The following is a 19,554-nucleotide window of genomic DNA, read 5'->3' on the forward strand; positions in this document are numbered from 1 at the left end:
CAACATGGTAAAACCCCATCTCTACTAAAAATACAAAAATTAGCCAGGTGCAGTGGTCGACTGTAATCCCAGCTACTTGGAGGCTGAGGCAGGAGAATTGCTTGAACCTGGGAGGCAGAGGTTGCAGTGAGCCAAGATCGTGCCACTGCATTCTAGCCCGAGTGACCAAGCAAGGTTCCATCTCAGGGGACAAAAAAAAGAAGAAGGAAATTAATTTTTTTGAGGCTGGGCATGGTAGCTCATGATTATGTCTATTAATTACTCCACACTCTATGTTTACAGGCACACATTATTTGGCTTCCACTTATAAACGAGAATATTCCGTATCTGAATTTCTGAGTTATTCACTTAAGGTTATGGCCTTCAGTTTCATCCATATTGCTGCAAAAGGCATGATTTCATTCTTTTTATATCAGATAAAACAGACTTTTTGTATCAAATAAAACAAACATGTGTGCAGGTATCTTTTTGACATGATGGATTATTTTCCTCTAGGTATACACCCAGTGATGGGATTGCTGAATTAAATGAAGGTTTTATTTTTTGTTCTTTGAGAACTCTCCAACTGTTTTCTATAGAGGTGGTACTACTTTACACTTCTCCCAAAACGATATAAGCACTCTCTTTTCTCCACATCCTCACCAACATTTGCTATTTTTTGACTTTCTAAAAATAGCCATTTTGATTGGTATAATATGATATCTCATTGTGGAATTTTCATTTCTCTGATGACTTGTGACATTGAGCATTTTTCTCATATGCTTCCTGGCCCTTTGTATGTCTTCCTTTGAAAAATGTCTTTCATGTACTTTGCCTACTTTTTAATGGGGTTATTTTTTGTTTTCTGCTGTTGTTGTTGAGTTGTTTGAGTTCCTTGTAGATTCTGGATACTGGTCTCCTGGATATGTAGTTTGCAAACATTTTTGCTCATTCTGCAAGTTGTCTGTTTACTCAGTTGATAATTTCTTTTGCTGTTCAAAAGTTTTTTAGTTTAATTAAGTCTTACTTGTCTACTTTTGGTTTTGTTGCATTTGTTTTTGAGGTCTTAGTCATGAATTCTTTGTCTAGGGCAATGTCCAGAAGAATATTTTCCCAGATTTTCTTCTAGTGTGTTTTAGTTTTAGATTTTACATTTAAATCTTCAATCTATCTTGAGTTGATTTTTTTTTTTTTTTTTTTTGAGACAGAGTCTCAGTGCAACGCCCAGGCTGGAGTGCAATAGGGTGATCTCAGCTCACTGCAACTTCCACCTCCTAGGTTCAAGTGATTTTCCTATTACAGGCACACGCCACCATGTCCGGATAATTTCCATATTTTTAGTAGAGACAGGGTTTCACCATATTGGCCAGGCTGGTCTCAAACTCCTGACCTCAAGTGATCTGCCCACCTTGGCCTCCCAAAGTGCTGGGATTACAGGTGTGAGCCACCACACCTGTTCTCTTGAGTTGGTTTTTATAAAATAAGAAAGAGAGTGGTTCAGTTTCAATCTTTCTGCATATGGCTATCCAATTTTCTCAGCACCATTTATTGAATAGGTTTTCCTTTCCCAAGTTTATATTTTGGTCTACTTTGTCAAAGATCAGTTGGCTGTAGATTTTTATTTCCAGTTTCTGCATTCTGTTCTACTGATCTATGTCTGTTTTTATACCAGTACCACACTTTTTTGATTAATATAGCTTTGTTTCCCAATGTTAGAGGGAAGTGTTTGGGTCACAGGGGCAGATCTCTGATAAATGATTTGGTGCCTTCCCCAAGGTAATGAGCTCATGTGACAGCTGGTTGCTAAAAGGTGCCTGGCTCTTTTTCCTTTCTCTCTTGATCCCTCTCTCGCCATGTGACATGCCTGCTCTCCCTTTGTCTTCCATCATGATTGTAAACTTCTTAAGGACTCACCAGAAGCAGATGCTGGCACTGTGCCTCTCATAGAGCTTGTAGAACTCTGAGCCAAAAAACCTCTTTTCTTTATAAATTACCCAGCCTCAAGTATTCCTTTATAGCACAACAAAATGGAATAACAACATCTACACGTTTCATGAATAACTGTTAAATCTGTATTAATTTTGTCTTTTTTTAAACCAATTTTTCAGGTGACTTCTATGAGAATAATCAGAAACTAATATGTACCAAGGTTATTTCTGTTTAATGTAACTTCCTCTAATAAATACTATATTCTTTAAGAATAAGGTAATTGAGAATGCTATGTATTATGAGAAACTTTATAAGGACTGATTATAATATGAATCCTTCTTTAAGATAATTTCCAAGAAAAAATCTTGCTAGATAGAAATTGAACATATATGATACATGGGTACTTAAACAAATAAACATTTAGCCTGTTTAGAAACACCCAAGTATGAAAAATTAAATACATGGAACATTTGTGTCTTTCTTGGCAAAAGGTAGGCAAAAAGCAGAATAAAACTGTAGTAATATAATTCAACTAATTCCTCAACCCAACAAATACCCTAGAAAGGAAAAGGGCAATTCAGAAAATACTAACAACATGCAGAAAAACAGAGGCAGCATTCTTTTAAAGAAACAATTCTCATACTTTATAGGTAAGCAACTGAAACCATAAATGTTCCTCCTCTAATACAGATCGATCAAGTCTAAATCTCACCTGCTTTTTAAACTCCCTGCTATTATTTGGTCTCTTTAACTGCCAGTTAAGACCCCACAAATACAAAGACAACTGTTCACAGACCAGTGCTTCTGGGCCTGTTCCAGAAAGTTTGATACACTGGAGGTTTCTGCCTGTTTTGAAGCTTGTGGCCCAAAATTACTTTTCTTCTTGGCAGTAACTCCAAGTTCAGCCTTATTATTATTATTATTGTTTTTGTCTCTCATGCTTGAATTAGGAAAGCTTTATTTTTAACATTAAAAATAACTCCCACACTGTATTACTTGAAGTTTCTAAAACAACTGTTTTGTTTTATACTCTAATTTTAAATTTATTTCTTAATGAGAAACTTTTCATTACTAAGCTCCACTTGAACTTTGTGCTATGAAAACTTAACATAGACTCTTTTGCAGAAATTATTTTTTGGTTTGGTTGAGGTCATAAACACCAGTTCAGGACACCTAATAATTATTATACTAAGGTCTGAGAATGGTTGTTGCTTACTTAAGGGTATCTCATAACATGAGAGTCAACTTAGAGTCCATACCTGTGCCTCTAGTAAAGACTATACCCAGAGTCGTCTCTAAGAGACAAGTATTTATTCTTATTATTCATCTGGAATACTCTTGGTAATATCTTAACTAAGCAAATCTGCTTAATTATATTATCATTTAGAAGATGTTCTGTGATTACATATTTAAAAAACCACACAAATAAGTATTACCATGAAAAACCGTAGTTCTCACACAGTTCACAAACTGAACAATTCCTTGAGTATTTGTGGGTTATTTAAAAATAGCTAGTGGGGCCGGGCACGGTGGCTCAAGTATGTAATCCCAGCACTTTGGGAGGCCGAGGTGGGTGGATCATGAGGTCAAGAGATCGAGACCATCCTGGTCAACATGGTGAAACCCCGTCTCTACTAAAAATACAAAACATTAGCTGGGCATGGTGGCACGTGCCTGTAATTCCAGCTACTCAGGAGGCTGAGGCAGCAGAATTGCCTGAACCCAGGAGGCGGAGGTTGTGGTGAGCCGAGATCACGCCATTGCACTCCAGCCTGGGTAACAAGAGCAAAACTCCATCTCAAAAATAAATAAATAAATAAATAAATAAAGCTAGTATAATCAAAGATATTGTTAGAAATATTCTAATATGCTGGGCGCAGTGGCTCACGTCTGTAATCCCAGCACTTTGGGAGGCCGAGGCGGGAGGATCACAAGGTCAAGAGATCGAGACCATCGTGGTCAACATGTTGAAACCCCATCTCTACTAAAAATACAAAAAATTAGCTGGGCATGGTGGCGCGTGCCTGTAATCCCAGCTACTCAGGAGGCTGAGGCAGGAGAATTGTCTGAACCCAGGAGGCGGAAGTTGCGGTGAGCCGAGATAGTGCCATTGCACTCCAGCCTGGGTAACGAAACTCCGTCTTAAAAAAAAAAAAGAAATATTCTAATGGATATATGTATAAACATTAAGCAATGTATAATTACGCAAAAGTTTCACTTGACACTGAATTCCTCTGAGTGTATTATTATAAGTTCTAAAATACATCGTCTAAATCTTAAATGCAATTTTCAAAATGCGTTATCTAATAAGCTCATTTCATCCTCTACCTTCTGTTATATCACAGACAAGAACAAAAAGACACAGACTCAGTTGCCTGAGACCACAGCACAAATGAAGTGTAAGAATAAAAAGGGGAAATTCAGGACTATCTAGATCTAGCTCTTAACTTTTACAGTCCTCAGTCCTCCACTGTCATCTACAACAGTGATTTCCACCCTTGATAGGTACTCCCTCAACTAGAACATTTTTTTAAAATTCAAATTTCTATAGATGGTAGTCTGAACATGTGTTTATCTCTATTCTTCCTGTATTAAATGACAAACTGTACTAAAATGACAAGAAATAAAAAATATATAAACCCACAAGAACAAAAATAATGAGAAAGAAGACAACAACTGATAAGATATGCTGACAAAATTTTGGAAAACAAAAAGTAACAAACACTTAACAGGTCAGAGAAAGCAGAAACCTCAATGTCTGTGGGGCTAAAGGTAGAGAACAATAACTTGATGTAAGCCATAAAAGTCTACAAAAGCTAAGGAATTCAAGGTAGCCCTGAAAGCATGAGTGAAGAGTGGGACAAAAGGCAAAAGTTTTCCAGATTCTCCCAAGGCAGAGTAAAAAAAAAAAATTTAAAAAAAGCCAGGTGCATTGGTTCACGCCTATAATCCCAGCACTTTGGGAGGCTGAGGCGGGTGGATCACCTGCGGTCAACACGGTGAAACCCTGTCTCTACTAAAAATATAAACATTATCTGGGCGTGGTGGCGTATATCTATAGTCCCAGCTACTGGGGAGGCTGAGGCACGAGAATTGCTTGAACCTGGGAAGTGGAGGTTGCAGTGAGTCAAGATTGCACCACTGCACCCCAGCTAGGGTGACAGAGCAAGACTCCATCTCAAAAGATAAAATAAAATAAAAATAATAAAAGTAAAAATAAAGCAAAAGTTTTAATGTCTGGATAAAAAACAATTAGAACTCTCTACTGCTACACCTACTCAACATAATAAAGACACTGCGCCTTTCCAACCCAACAGAAGATAGGACCTTTGCTCTCTGGAGAAAATGAACCAGTGAGGTTCCAGGCACAGGGAGAGTAGGGGTGAAGTACCGTACTGGCCACAGGAGGATTCTGTGAAAGCTGACTCTGGTGCTACTGCTGTAAAACACACAGTGTTCAGCAACTGAAGGAAAAACAGGAAAGATGTTTGGGTGCGTCTGTTCAACTGGGCCCACCATAAATTACAGTTCTTTAATCATAGTCAACCAAATCCTTTCTGGAAAGAGCTATGGAAATGGTAGAAAAATAATACATCTCTTTTACTATGAAAGAAATTGTCAATTTCCTACTACTCATGTTTGTTAAAGCAAGTTTTGGCAAACTATGTAACAGCATGCTATGATGAACTGAAACTCCTTACAGTTTTGGGGCAAGAAATTAAAACATTTTATTTTATGTACTTTTTTTTTCTCTTTCTCTCTCTCTTTTTTGCCAAGCTGGCTGACTAGAATTTATATGCTTATTTTTTTTGAGATAGAGTTTTGCTCTGTCGCCCAGGCTGGAGTGCAGTGGCATAATCTTTGCTCACTGCAACCTCTGACTTTTAGGCTCAAGTGATTCTCCTGCCTCAGCCTCTGGAGTAGCTGGGACTAAAAGTGCCCGCCACCACACCTGGCTACTTTTTGCATTTCTAGTAGAGATGGGGTTTCACCATGTTGGCTAGGCTGTTCTCAAACTCCTGACCTCAAGTCATCTGCCCGCCTCAATCTCCCAAAGTGCTGGGATTAAAGGTGTGAGCCACTGTGCCCAGCCAGTTAAAACATTTTAAGTGGGTACACCAAAGGAATGTCCACATTTGATTAATTCCAGTAATAGAATCCTCCTCATGTCACCACCTCCACAATAATTTTTTAAGAAGAAATAATTTAAATTACATTTAATTGTTTACCTATAAAAGAAAATGTGTGAAAAAATTATTACACATGGTGCTATTCCAGAGTACAAAGGTCTGCCCTTGTTGTACTTGAACAGCATGGATTTTCTAATGTTGTGAAAACTTTTTTATGTTATAAACTACTTAAAAACTTAACTATCTGGGTCAGAAAGAAATAAGATAACACCAGAACCCATACATGACGTACACCATCATTATACATCTAGAGAAAGTTACTGTGATGGTTAATATTGAGTGTCAACTTGATTGGATTGAGAGATGCAAAGTATGGTTCTGGTGTTGTCTGTGAGGATACTGTCAAGGGAGATTAACAATTGAGTCAGTGGACTGGGAGAGGAAGACCCACCCTCAATATGGGTGGGTACCATCTAATCAGCTTCCGATATGACTGAGTAAAACAGACAAAAGAAGGTGGTTTTCCAGGGGCTTGTGAGGCTTTAGCCACAGACCGAAGGCTACATTGTCGGTTTCCCTATTTTTGAGGTTTTGGGACTCGGACTGGCTTCCTTGCTCCTCAGCCCACAGATGGCCTATTGTGGGACTTCTCCATATGATCGTGTGACTCAATACTTCTTAAACTCCTCTTCATATACACATCTCTCCTATTAGTCTTGTCCCTCTAGAGAACCCTAATATAGTTACTGTATCCTCAAAACATTCTTATTATTATTCCAGTCAAAACTATGTGCTATTTGTAAAAGACAATCCTCTTGATGAAATACATTGAAATTATTACTTACCGGATGCATTTAATGGAGTAATGTGTGCCACGCTCCAAGAACTACCCAACACGTTCCCCTCCATATCCAACCTTCTTCTGTCACTCACTCCTAGCCACTAAGCTTGAGAACGCCAGAACAAGGTCACCAACCTTCTCTCTCAGCCACATCAGAACGTTCCAACTTGGCCTCCTTAGGCTGTCCTTCTGCCACCTTCACGGCCACAGCTCGGCAAATGGCCCCAAGTTTTCTGTCCAGAGAACGAACCCCTGCCTCTCTGGTATACCTGTCATCAAAGAAATATATTTTATTTTTGGCTATACACCACGTAAAAAAAACAGACAGAAGTAATGTTAACATTTTTAACTAAAGAAATAGCATATATTAAACCTTCATTACCCTTTCTTGAGTACTAACTTCTCCACACTTAAAATTCCTCATTAGTGTTATTTCTTCAATACTTAGATGGATTTTCAGCTACTAATATTTCCTTTATACAGATTATCTTGAATTATAACCCTATGCTTAAAAATGAACCCTAGTTCTAAGTTCAATTTACATAACCAAAGTAAATTTGGCAGCATATAAACAACCATTTACTCCTTGGTAATTTGTTGAAGAGTTTTCTTAAACAAAATTTGTCAATTTAGGAAAATTCTAGATCAATTTACTGTACTTGAAATATTGCTGAAAGAATCAGAGAAATTGTGCTCTTTGTGGAACTAAAACAAAAACAAATCTAAGACAGAAATCTGGTTTTCACTAGGCACTTTGCTAACTACCTTTCTTCAGTGTATTTTCATTGTGAAGATTTCTGAAGGAAGAAGGCAGCTAAGTGATGAAAGCACTGTGACTCTGTGAAAAAGACTCTACATGTGGTTAAGCAGAGATGCTTTAAAAACATGCACATTAGAATCAAACTCCATTAAGTCATTCCACAGGCCATTATATAGTATAACCATTTTTGGCCACTCAGCTTTGAATGGATCTGGACAGACAGGATCAGGTGGAGAATGCAGTTTTATCTGAAGAATTGGATCTGACTAACCCATACATTTGATTAAGTCAGACATACATTGTAGACTTTAAGAAAGCAGATTTTAAAAGTTCTGAGAAAAGACAGATAAAAAAATCTTAGCTAAACACTCTAAAACTTATTTCAGTCAAAGGTAAAGAACGATATAAAGTGTATATTATGCAACTACATGTAATTTCAATAGGAAGAAAACAAGGAGGCATCTCAAAAACTTCTACATTTGAGCTTTAAAAAATTCAACTGTATAAATACAAAATGGGATGTGCCAAGCTTAGTGAAATTCAATGAAAAAGGGAAGAGAATAACCTTTAAAAAGCTAAGAATCTAGAGATACAGTCATAAAACAATATAGTCAGAATAAGAAAAGCACGGTCTTCCTATACCAGGAATTGTTCAGGCTCTATCTGAAACACTGTGTTCAATTCTGGGTGTTAAATTTTAAAAGGCACATTGACATACAGGATTCTTTCAGAAGAAGACTAATCAGGAAGGTGAGAATTCTTGAAACTATATTAAGAGGAGTGGTACAGAGGATAGGAATGGTTAGCTCGAAGAAGACAACACTTAGTGTGCAGAACTGATAGTATTTTATTTTAATGTCAGAAGGGCTGTACAAGGAGGAATTACACTTAGATTCCAGGTATTCCTATAAGGCAGAAGAAGAAAATTATAGAAAGTGAATAGAAAGAATAGTTTTGTAACAATTATCACTTGAGCTCAGGAGTTCCAGATCAGCCTGGCCAAATGGTGAGACCCCATCTCCACTAAAAAAATTAAACTTTTTTTTTTTTGAGACGGAGTCTTGCTCTGTCACCCCGGTTGGAGTGCAGTGACACGATCTTGGCTCACTGAGACTTCCACCTCCCTGGTTCAAGCGATTCTCGTGCCTCAGCCTCCTGAGCAGCTGGGATTACAGGTGCACGCCACCATGCCCAGCTCGTGCCTATTGTCCCAGCTCATGCCTGTGGTCCCAGCTACTTAGGGGCTGAGGTGGGAAGATGGCTTGAGCCTGGGAGGCGGAGGTTTCAGTAAGCCAAGATCACGCCACTACACTCCAGCCTGACCAACAGTGTGAAAACCTGTCTTTAAAAAAATAAAATAAAAAATAAGAATATCTTTGTAACAATTAGAATTACTCACTCACGAAGAGGTAGTTATTAGCTAGCATTAAGAATACTGGGACTGGAAGTATTCAAGTAGGTGAGTTATAGTTGGAGATAAGAAAGACTAGAACATTAGGGTCGATGAGTGTGACATATCTCAAAAGATGAAAAACTCAAATACTGATACTCTATATCCTAAGTTTGGTAACTGGAGTAGTAGATATTTGTGCTGTTTTTAAAAAACAATATCAAAACTAACAAAACTGCTCAGAGATTTCCTTATGTCCACAGCTTTTAAGATCTGATATTCTAAGTTAACAAGTATGTATATATATATATATATAAAAGAAATAGTTCTCCAGGCAACAATTGGGAAATATAAATAATGATCACTCTTCAGAATCATTATTATTCAGATAAGCTCTGGATTTTTCTCCATCCATCATATTTTACAGATGGGAAAGCTATCAAAAAGGTTAAATGACTTATTGATTGTTACCCAAAGGCATCATGGGTGTTATCTGGAATAATGATATTGTTGGAAGACTCAGGCATATAAATCACCTAATTTATTTCTCCTAGCATTATTCGCACAGCAAATCACCAAACAAACAAAAAAAAGGAACCCTCAGGTAAGATGCAGTCTTACTGTTTTGTATATAAATCCAAATAGATCCATAAGAAGGCATAGATCAAAAGGCAGTATGACCAAATTCTAACTCAAGTTCAAAATAGAGGGATACTTCACATCTCTTAAAAACAGTAGTTACTAGAAAAGGACTGCATGAGGAGAGCCTGGCAGCCTGACACCACTTGCTGGATGATGCAATGGATCTGTAATACTGAGCCAGGAAAACTGTAGAGGCTGTGGTGGATATAAATTCTCAACAGAGTATATTTTCCATTCAAACAGGGAATCTATAAATTAGACTAAACAATGCTCTATTCAGATAATTTACTCACTGCTTGCTACAGGCTTAAGCATTTGGTACTAAACTTGGGAAGGTACCTTCTCTATTGTTCCACTGTTAGTTCTGAAGATCAAAATTCCAAGGACTTTAAAAATCTCTCAGCCAAAGAGAAGAAAAGAAAACAGAGTAACTTATGTTAGATACCTGAAAGTAGCATATCACCTCTTAAGATAATTCAACAACTTTCAAGATCCTGGGCATAAAAAGTGTCTCTATATTTGCCATGTATTTTGGTTTTTAAATTATCAAATTAACTCCTTATACCACTATTGTGGCAAAGCATAAATTCCTATATATTGTTACAGCTTTAGCTGTAACTATTCCAGATGGTTTCTCTGTAAACTTCTGCCTAGCATAGAGAACGGTGTAAATCAATAGTTATATAATGCCTGCTGCAAGTTGTTGAAGAAACAGAAATAGATGCTATGGGATGCCAATAAAATAATCTCCTTTTCAGGAGACTGTGACATACCTCAAAAGATGAAAAACTCAAATATTGATACTTTCTGTCCTAGGTTTGGTAACTCACTAAATACCCAAAACGTGCCTGGAGTTAATGAAGCCTCAGGATGTCTAACTAACCTGGTGATGATGTCAAGAGTGGTGACCTGAGGGATCTGAATCTGTTGAGGAGTCAGCCCATGTTGTTCCAGCTGCTTTGGGATCAAGTGCCTATGGGCAATCTCTATCTTCTCCTCCTGTGTATACCCTGGAAAAGAAGAGATCTTGTTTTGTAACTATTCACACAGCTCCCATCATGCCATGCTTTTTTTTTTTTTTTGAGACAGAGTCTCGCTCTGTCACCCAGGCTGGAGTGCAGTGGTGAAATCTCAGCTCACTGCAACTTACACCTTGTGGGTTCAAGCAATTCTCCTGCCTCAGCCTCCCAAGTAGCTGGGAAATACAGGCATGGACAACCATGTCTGACTGATTTTTGTACTTTCAGTAAGATGGGGTTTTGCCATGTTGGCCAGGCTGGTCTCAAACTCCTGGCCTCAATTGATCCACCAGCCGCAGACTCCCAAAAGTGCTGAGATTATAGGCATGAGCCACTGCACCCGGCCAATGCTACGCTTTTTTAATGACTCAAATGTAGATTAAATAGATCTTAGTTTAGAACAAATTTAAGTATTATTTCAAATGAGACTATAATCACAATAAATAAATTTATTCTGGCCAGGCACATTGGCTCACGCCTGTAATCCTAGCACTTTGGGAGGCTGAGGAGGGTGGCTCACTTGAGCTTAGGAATTTGAGACTAGTCTGGGCAACAAATGCCAAAACCCTGTCTCTACTAAAAATGCAAAAAATTAGCTGGATGTGGTTGTGCACACCTATAGTCCTAGTTACTCTGGAGGCTGAGGCATGAGAATAGCTTCAGCTGGGGAGATGAAGGTTGCACTGAACTGAGATCATGCCATTGCACTCCAGTCTGGGCAACAGAGCCTCTGTTTCAAAAAAAAAAAAAAAAAAAAAAAAGGAAGAAAAAGAAATTTAATCTAAATCAATAATTGTTAACATTTCCAACTTTTTCACAAACAAAACAAGCATTTACTAAGCACAGTGTTTGAATGTCTTCTGATTAAATGATGTATCTCCCAAAGAAGCAGAAAAAAACTCAAACCTTAAGAGATAATCATCTCTTTGTCCTCAAACCCTCTGAGATTTCAAATAAAAAAATCAATGCATCTTTTTAGCATAATTTGATCTATACTTGACACACACACACACACACACACACACACACACACATACACACACACACACACACCCCTCTCAATTAAATAAGCAGTGAGTTCCAAGGGAAGGACTCTAAAGACACTGTTTCCAGAACTATGACTATAAAATAAATTGTAGCAAAAAGAGAAAACCTAAGATGGCCTTATAAAAGGTTTTTCCCTCCACATGATGGTATATATATGTGTATATATGTATTTGTATATGTGTGTATATATGTATTTATATACATATATAGCATATTTAAAAGACTTTATGTTCTTACATAATCGCCTGAATAAGTACAGCTTTTCTTTCTCTTTAAATCCTGTAAGATAAAATTCCATCTAATGTCCCTTTCCATTTAACAAGCAAAAATTAAAAATATGAATTGATAAGGCACCTTTTGAATGGAAAGAGGAGGTTAGTAAACACCAGGAAACTAGAAGATCAGACAGCTAAATCTGCCAGCGGAAGAAGGTGGCATTCTATGTTCTCCTCTGCAGCAGCTGTCCTGATTCTTTCACTTTACTTTAGTATATCTAATGGATTTTCTGCCATAGTTTCCAGGGAATTGAGTCTCACTACTTATTTACTTTAGACTAAGTATACACAATTAACTTTTTACTCTACCATATTTCAAAAGTAAATATAGAAACCTGCAATGCTTGCAGATAATTAAGAAATCCAATTATAATTCACTTAGTTGTAAAAATGTATTTCAGATTAACATGAAAAATACATTTAGATTACACTTAGAATCTTAAAGAGATTTAGGGCTGGTATTGTAGCTCATGCCTGTAATCCCAGCACTTTGGGAGGCCATGGCAGGTGAATGACCTATAAGGTCAGGAGTTTGAGATCAGCCTGGTCAACATGGCGAAACCCCATCTCTACTAAAAATGCAAAAATTAGCCAGGCATGATGGTGTACACCAAGTAGTCCCAGCTACTCAGGAGGCTAAGGCACAAGAATCGGTTGAACCCAGAAGGCACAGAGGTTGCAGTGAGCCAAGGCTGTGCTACTGCACTCCAGCCTGTGTGACAGAGTGAGACTCCCTCTCAAAAAAATTTAAAAAAGACATTTAGGCTGGACATGAGCAAATAAGAAAAGGTATTTAGGCTGGACACTATGGCGAACATCTGTAATCCCAGAACTTTTGGAGGCCAAGGCAGATCACTTGAGGCCAGGAGTTCAAGACCAGTCTGCCAACATGGTGAAATCCTGTTTCTACAAAAAGTACAAAAATTAGCTGGGCGTGGTCACAAGCGCCTGTAATCTCAGCTACCTGGGAGGCTGACACACGAGAATTCCTTGAACCTGGGAGGCAAAAGTTGCAGTCAGCCAGGACTATACTACTGTACTCCAGCCTGGGAAACAGAGCTAGACTCTGTCTCTAAATAAATAAAGACATTTAGATTTTACTCTACATTAAAAAAAAAACCAAAAAAAAAAACCCACTGATATTTGATCTCTTCCAGGGAAAAACAATTCTGCACAATTAAAATAAGGTGAAAATGCTGTAGTTTATCTAGTGTTAGTAACTGAAGGAATACATTTCACATACTCCAGTAACTGAAGACATTAAAAAAAATGTAACTATTTGATAGATTCAAGAGGAATTTAAAAGTTATGCATTTTAATATAAAGTGAGGCCAGATTTTATGAGAAAGTTCAGTTATTTAATTAATTAATTAATTTTTTTGAGTCTTATTCTGTCACCCAGGCTGGAGAGCAGTGATGTGATCTCAGCTCCCTGCAACCTTTGCCTCCCAGGTTCAAGGGATTCTCCTGCCTCAGCCTCCTGAGTAGCTGGGACTACAGGTGCACACTACCATGACCGGCTAATTTTTGTATTTTTAGTATAGATGGGGTTTCCCCATGTTGGCCAGGCTGGTCTTGAACTCCTGACCTCAAGTGATCTGCCTGCCTTGGAGATTACAGGCGTGAGCCACCACAGCCAGCCTGTAATTTTAGAAATTACTTTAAAGAAGAATGTCTTATTTGTCATAAAATGATCATTCTTTAATGCTAATTTAAATGTGAAATTGTTGTCAATGTTTGTTATTTTGCTCTTCCAGATTCTGAAGCTACACAGAAACTGATTTACATACATTCCTCAGAACTTCTGAAGATTTTATGTTGGCAAATGAACTTCTTTAGTCAACGCTCCACAGCATGGCTAATTTTAAAGGGTTATGGTCAGAAAGGCAAGATGTATCAAATAATGATTTCACTGAAAATTCAAGTACCTGGAACCTGAATGATCTCCATTCTGTCCAACAAAGCAGCTGGAATGGTGGCAGTGGTATTGGCGGTAGCTATAAAAAGAACTTGAGAAAGGTCAAAGGCCACGTTTAGATAATGATCGGTGAAGTTATGGTTTTGTTCAGGATCCAACACCTAGGGGAGAACAAAAAACATTTAAGAAAATTTAGTAGTTCCAACAGAAGGCTGCATATAAGTGAAAACACACATGATGTACTGGCAAGGTTGGTATTTCTGCTCAGAATAGTTTAAAAAACAGATAAAACTAACATCTGAGCATTATTCTTGGCATTTTCTACATTCTACATAAGTTTAAAAAATAAAATATCGCCTGTAATCCCAGCACTTTGGGAGGCCGAGGTGGGTGGATCACGAGGTCAAGAGATCGAGACCATCCTGGTCAACATGGTGAAACCCAAGAGATCGAGACCATCCTGGTCAACATGGCGAAACCCCGTCTCTACTAAAAACACAAAAAATCAGCTGGGCATGGTGGCGTGTGCCTGTAATCCCAGCTACTCAGGAGGCTGAGGCAGGAGAATTGCCTGAACCCAGGAGGCAGAGGTTGCAGTGAGCCGAGATCGCGCCATTGCAGTCCAGCCTGGGTAACAAGAGCAAAAAACTCCGTCTCAAAAAAATAAAATAAAATAAAATATGTTCAGTGTCAACATTTCTGAAAATGTAATAGCACAAAGCAACAGAAATTACTTTTTTTCTCTTGCATCGTGTTATCAAGAAATTACTTTTAAGCTTTATTCAAAAATCTATTTATTAATGATTCATTGTGTGGCCATCCTAAGTTACCAGTCCTGCAGAACCAGTTTCCATCTTGGTAACACACCCTATCTAAACTGCTATGGGAATATAAAGTAAATGTGTAAAGTATTTTGAAATTCTCAGATAACCAGTAAAATAATAACCCATATAATCCTCCTCAAACATTTTCAGAAAGTCTGGTATAAATTATTTAACCAAAAGGATAATTCCAAATAAGTGTAAACTTTACTATGAGTTACATTAGAATAAAAATTACTATGCTACTATATTCTGATAGAGCAAAAAAAAAAATCACTATTTAAAAATGGCTTAATGCAAAAACACTGCTGCTTATAATAAGCAAAACATCAATAGCTCTTTTTTTTTTTTTTTTTAAAGACAGAGTCTCACTGGAGTGCCGTCACTGCAACCTCTGCCTCCTGGGTTCCAGTGATTCTCCTGCCTCAGCCTCTTGAGTAGCTAGGACTAACTACAGGTGTGCACCACCATGCCCGGCTAACTTTTGTATTTTTAGTAGAGATGGGGTTTCATCATGCTGACAAAGGTGGTTTCGAACTCCTGGCCTCAAGTGATCTACCTGCCTTGGCCTCCCGAAGTGCTGGGATTACAAGCATGAGCCACCGCACCCAACAACAGCTCTTAAAAATATTTGAATTAGATACATCAGATAATTTACCAGTCAACTTGGAGTCTTAAAATGTGTAACTATACATTAAAGAGCTTCAAGTCACAGGCACTTATTGCTAAGGTGCCTGTGTAGGACTTTAGTAAGGCACCAATAGCTTCTACATGTTCAAGCCTTAAACATATTAACACTTTCACTTACACCCAACGAATATAAACAGGGTTGTCATACATATTCAAAAAGGCAATAAAATGACTAATATGCTCACCAACCACAATTTAACTACATAAGCAGTTTTTCCTACCTTCTGATTCTTTCTTAAGTTTTATTTATTTTCAAAACTATCCCTAGTTTTGTTTTTTGTTTTGTTTTGTTTTGTTTTTGAGGAAGTATCATTTTGTCACACAAGTTGGAGTGTAAGTGGCAAGATCTCAGCTCACTGCAATCTTTGCCTCCTGAGTAGCTGGGATTACAAGTGCGCACCACCACACCTGGCTAATTTTTGTATTTTTAGTAGAGATAGGGTTTCACCACGTTGGTCAGGCTGGTCTCAAACTCCGCACCTCAAGCAATTCACCCACCTTGGCCTCTGAAAGTGCTGAGATTACCATACCCAACCCCAAGTTAGTCTTAATTCTAGGTCTCATACATAATTTTGAATTTTGTTAAACATTAATTGTTACTGGAAACTCCCAGAAAGAAATTCCCAGAAAGCTGTAATTTTACATTTTCACAAGACTTAATAATGTTTAATATCACTAAAAAACAAGTACTTTCAAGTAATCAAAGAAAACTAATTATGTTCAGTATCGAATCGGTTAACAGTGATCTTACTATCTACAAATTATCTGAAAACTGTTTACAGGCCAGGTGTAGTGGCTCATGCCTGTAATCTCACCACTTTGGGAGGCTGAGGTGGGCAGACAAGTTGAGGTCAGGCATTTGAGACCAGCCTAGCCAAAATGGTAAAACTTTGTCTCCACAAAAAAAAAAAAAAAAAAAAAAAAAAAAAATTAGCCAGGTGTGGTGGCACAAGCCTGTAGTTCCAGCTACTCGGGAGGCTGAGGCATGAGAATTGCTTGAATCTTGGAGGTGGAGGTTGCAGTGAGCTGAGATCACGCCACTGCACTCCAGCTTGCATGACAGAGCGAAATACCATCTCAAACAAACAAAAAACTGTCTATATATGGAAAATGTGGTAATCTTAGTTAAAATTATTATCTCGTGACAAAGATGCTCTCCTTTTGGCCCAAACTTGAGTCAGGCTCTTCCAAATTCTCTGCTCAACTAGGCCGTCAGCCTTTCCTCTGTCTTTGTAGAACCCAATTTGAGCAAGAATCCTGCTTAGTCAGGTTAGCGAAAATGTCCCACACCCTTTGTATCTGTTCTTACTCCCAACCCAGTATCTTTTCACCCTGGCCTCTCTTCAGCAAGTTTTGTTGTGTCCTTCTAATGAGATTCCCTCATAACCCCAATGCTTCCTCTTAAAAACTTTCCCTCTACTGACTCACCACTCATTCTCCCTACCACTGCAAAACCCCATTGCAGTGCTTCTTATACCTAGTCTCCCAATAAAGTAATCCTCGCTACCTTTAATAAGCATCATGAATAATTTTTTAACACTAGCTAAGGAAAAATCTGTCCTAATTTTTAGGTAGTTCTAATCAAAGGTAGTTCATATATGTTGGATATGTTTTAGAAATGTCTGTCAGAGCTGAACAAGTAATTTTTTTTCTTAAAATTTTAAGACACTGAAGTTTTTAAACAGTAGGAAAATTAATAAAGCAACATTTCTGAATTACAAAGGAGGTTTTAAAACCTGTATTACAAAATACCTAGAGTATAAGGAGAGAAAATCAGTGATGCCTATTAAAAGAAAAACTCTAGATAAATCAAATTTAAGTTTAATTGAGCAAAGAACGAGTCTCAAATTGGGCAGCTCCCAGAACCAGAATAGGTTCAGAGATACCCTGGCATATGGTCTGATAATATTTATGGACAGAAAAAGGAAAGTGACATACAGAAAACAGAGAGTGAGTGATGTACAGAAACAGCGGGATTGGTTAGAGCTTGGCGTTTGCTTTATTTAAACACAGTTTGAACAGCTGACTTCCTGTGACTTGCTAAAAATCTGTGGTTGGTGTAAGAATAGTCTATTTACACATCTAGTTAGGCTGCAGTTTACTTTGTGAGGGGAAACCTTTAGGTCAAACTTAAAATATTATTATGTAAGGAGGCAGACTGAGGCTAAATTTGTGCCCAATTTGCCTGCCTTTCTCTTTTACTTAGTGAAATGTGAAATGAAAGTAAATCTGAGGGCCCCCAACTCACTAAGCCAAAGGGAAAAGACAAGCTGGGAACTGCGTCTCAGAAACCTGCCTCCCATTTTGTTCCCAAATAAGACAGCTACAAAGACCAAAAAAAGCTATATATCTCCCTCACAATTCCCCCACTCAGAAATTCCTTGTGGGCTCCAAGATCTTTTTTTTTTTTTCTGAGACAGAGTTTCGCTCTTGTTACCCAGGCTGGAGTGCAATGGCGCGATCTCGGCTCACCGCAACCTCCACCTCCCGGGTTCAGGCAATTCTCCTGCCTCAGCCTCCTGAGTAGCTGGGATTACAGGCACGCGCCACCACGCCCAGCTAATTTTTTGTATTTTTAGTAGAGACGGGGTTTCACCATGTTGACCAGGATGGTCTCGATCTCTTGACCTCGTGATCCACCCGCCTCAGACTCCCAAAGTGCTGGGATTACAGGCTTGAGCCACCGCGCCCAGCCGGCCCCAAGATCTTTACCCTGTAACAGTTCTGTTGAATTTTAACCCAGCAATGTAAATTAATAGCTTTATCTTTACACGTACAGGACAAAGGACAGAACTCAAAGTCATCCCTCTGCTCACCTAAGACAAAATCGTATCTGATGGCTTCCCGTACACTATGTTTATTTCGTCTTATGCAGAAATGTAGATTCACTAAGCTAGATGAATCCGTAAGTGACCTATTCCTCTGCCCCCCTCTCACAATGTGAATGGCTGATCAAAGATTCAAAAGGATGCAACCGTTTCTTGTTTACCCATACCTTTTGTCTTTTATCTACCCACACCTTTTAAAATTTCTACCTCTTTCCCCAATATCTGCCCATTCCCCTTTAAATACTGAAGCCCTCAAAATCATTTTTGGAGAACCCCGGCAAACTAAACTTCTAAATTGAGACCTGTCTCAGATACTTTCTGGTTTACCAAAGCATAAAAAGACATTCAGAATTTAAACAGCATCAGAAATACTGATCAATATTCTAGGAGAAAATAATTTCTGGTAATCACTATTCAAGATGAAGCTCCAAGGCAAACTGCTGAGTCCATGGAAGGACGAAAATTACAATTAAGAGCTTTGTAGCTATCAAACCTCTGCTTCTTACCCTAACTTCAGAGCAGGGATTCTACAGCCCACATCCAGAGCTTCTTTCAGAAATAATTCAGGCTATTTCTTCTTTATTCTCCCCAAGTAAAAGATTTTCTGTATCAATCCTAGGACTATAATTCCTACCTACAAGGTATGACTGGAAATAAAAATAGCGGTGCTATGGCACATTCCTAGGAATGTGAAGTCATGGTGGGATGAACCGTGGGAGGAATGTACACTGAGAATCATTTTTCAATAATAATTTCTGTCACACCTGTAATCCCAGCACTTTGGGAGGCCGAGATGGGTGAATCCCGAGGTCAGAAGTTTGATACCAGCCTGGCCAATATGGTGAAACTCCATCTCTACTAAAAATAGAAAAATTAGCCAGGTGTGGTGGCGTGTACCTGTAGTCCCAGCTACTCGGGAGGTTGAGGCAGGATAATCACTTGAACCCGGGAGGCAGAGGTTGCAGCGAGCCAAGATTGCGCCACTGCACTCCAGCCTGGGTGACAGAGCAAGACTCTGTCTCAAAAATAAATAATCTCTGAAGAGAAGAACTACAGATGTCTGTAGGCAATCCAGGAATCGACTACATAGAGTTCATTACACATGACTAGATAACTGTCTTCTTTAGGTATGATATAGTATGATTATGCTTTTTAAAAAGTGTCTATTTTTTGTGGACAGACACTGAAATATTTATGAAAAGATGATGACGTCTGGAATCCGCTTCAAAATAATCAGAGGTTGGGTGTGGGAGAATAGGAAGAAATAGATGAAACAAGATATTAA

At 38.3% G+C, this 19,554-nt stretch overlaps 1 protein-coding gene across 2 annotated transcripts in view; it reads right to left on the reverse strand.

The window, feature by feature from the left end:
* Nucleotides 1–19,554, reverse strand: part of LONP2 (lon peptidase 2, peroxisomal) — a 124,689-nt gene that overhangs the window by 55,960 nt on the left and 49,175 nt on the right. For both annotated transcript variants that reach the window (XM_039475869.2, XM_039475866.2), the window contains exons 9-11: nt 13,941–14,091; nt 10,555–10,681; nt 7,015–7,148 (exon numbers count right to left, since the gene is read on the reverse strand). In XM_039475869.2, coding sequence (XP_039331803.1) covers nt 7,015–7,148; nt 10,555–10,681; nt 13,941–14,091 — 412 coding nt within the window. The remainder of the gene's footprint in view (nt 1–7,014; nt 7,149–10,554; nt 10,682–13,940; nt 14,092–19,554) is intronic.

Source organism: Saimiri boliviensis, chromosome 1 (assembly GCF_048565385.1).
Source record: "Saimiri boliviensis isolate mSaiBol1 chromosome 1, mSaiBol1.pri, whole genome shotgun sequence".
Taxonomy (NCBI): domain Eukaryota; kingdom Metazoa; phylum Chordata; class Mammalia; order Primates; family Cebidae; genus Saimiri; species Saimiri boliviensis.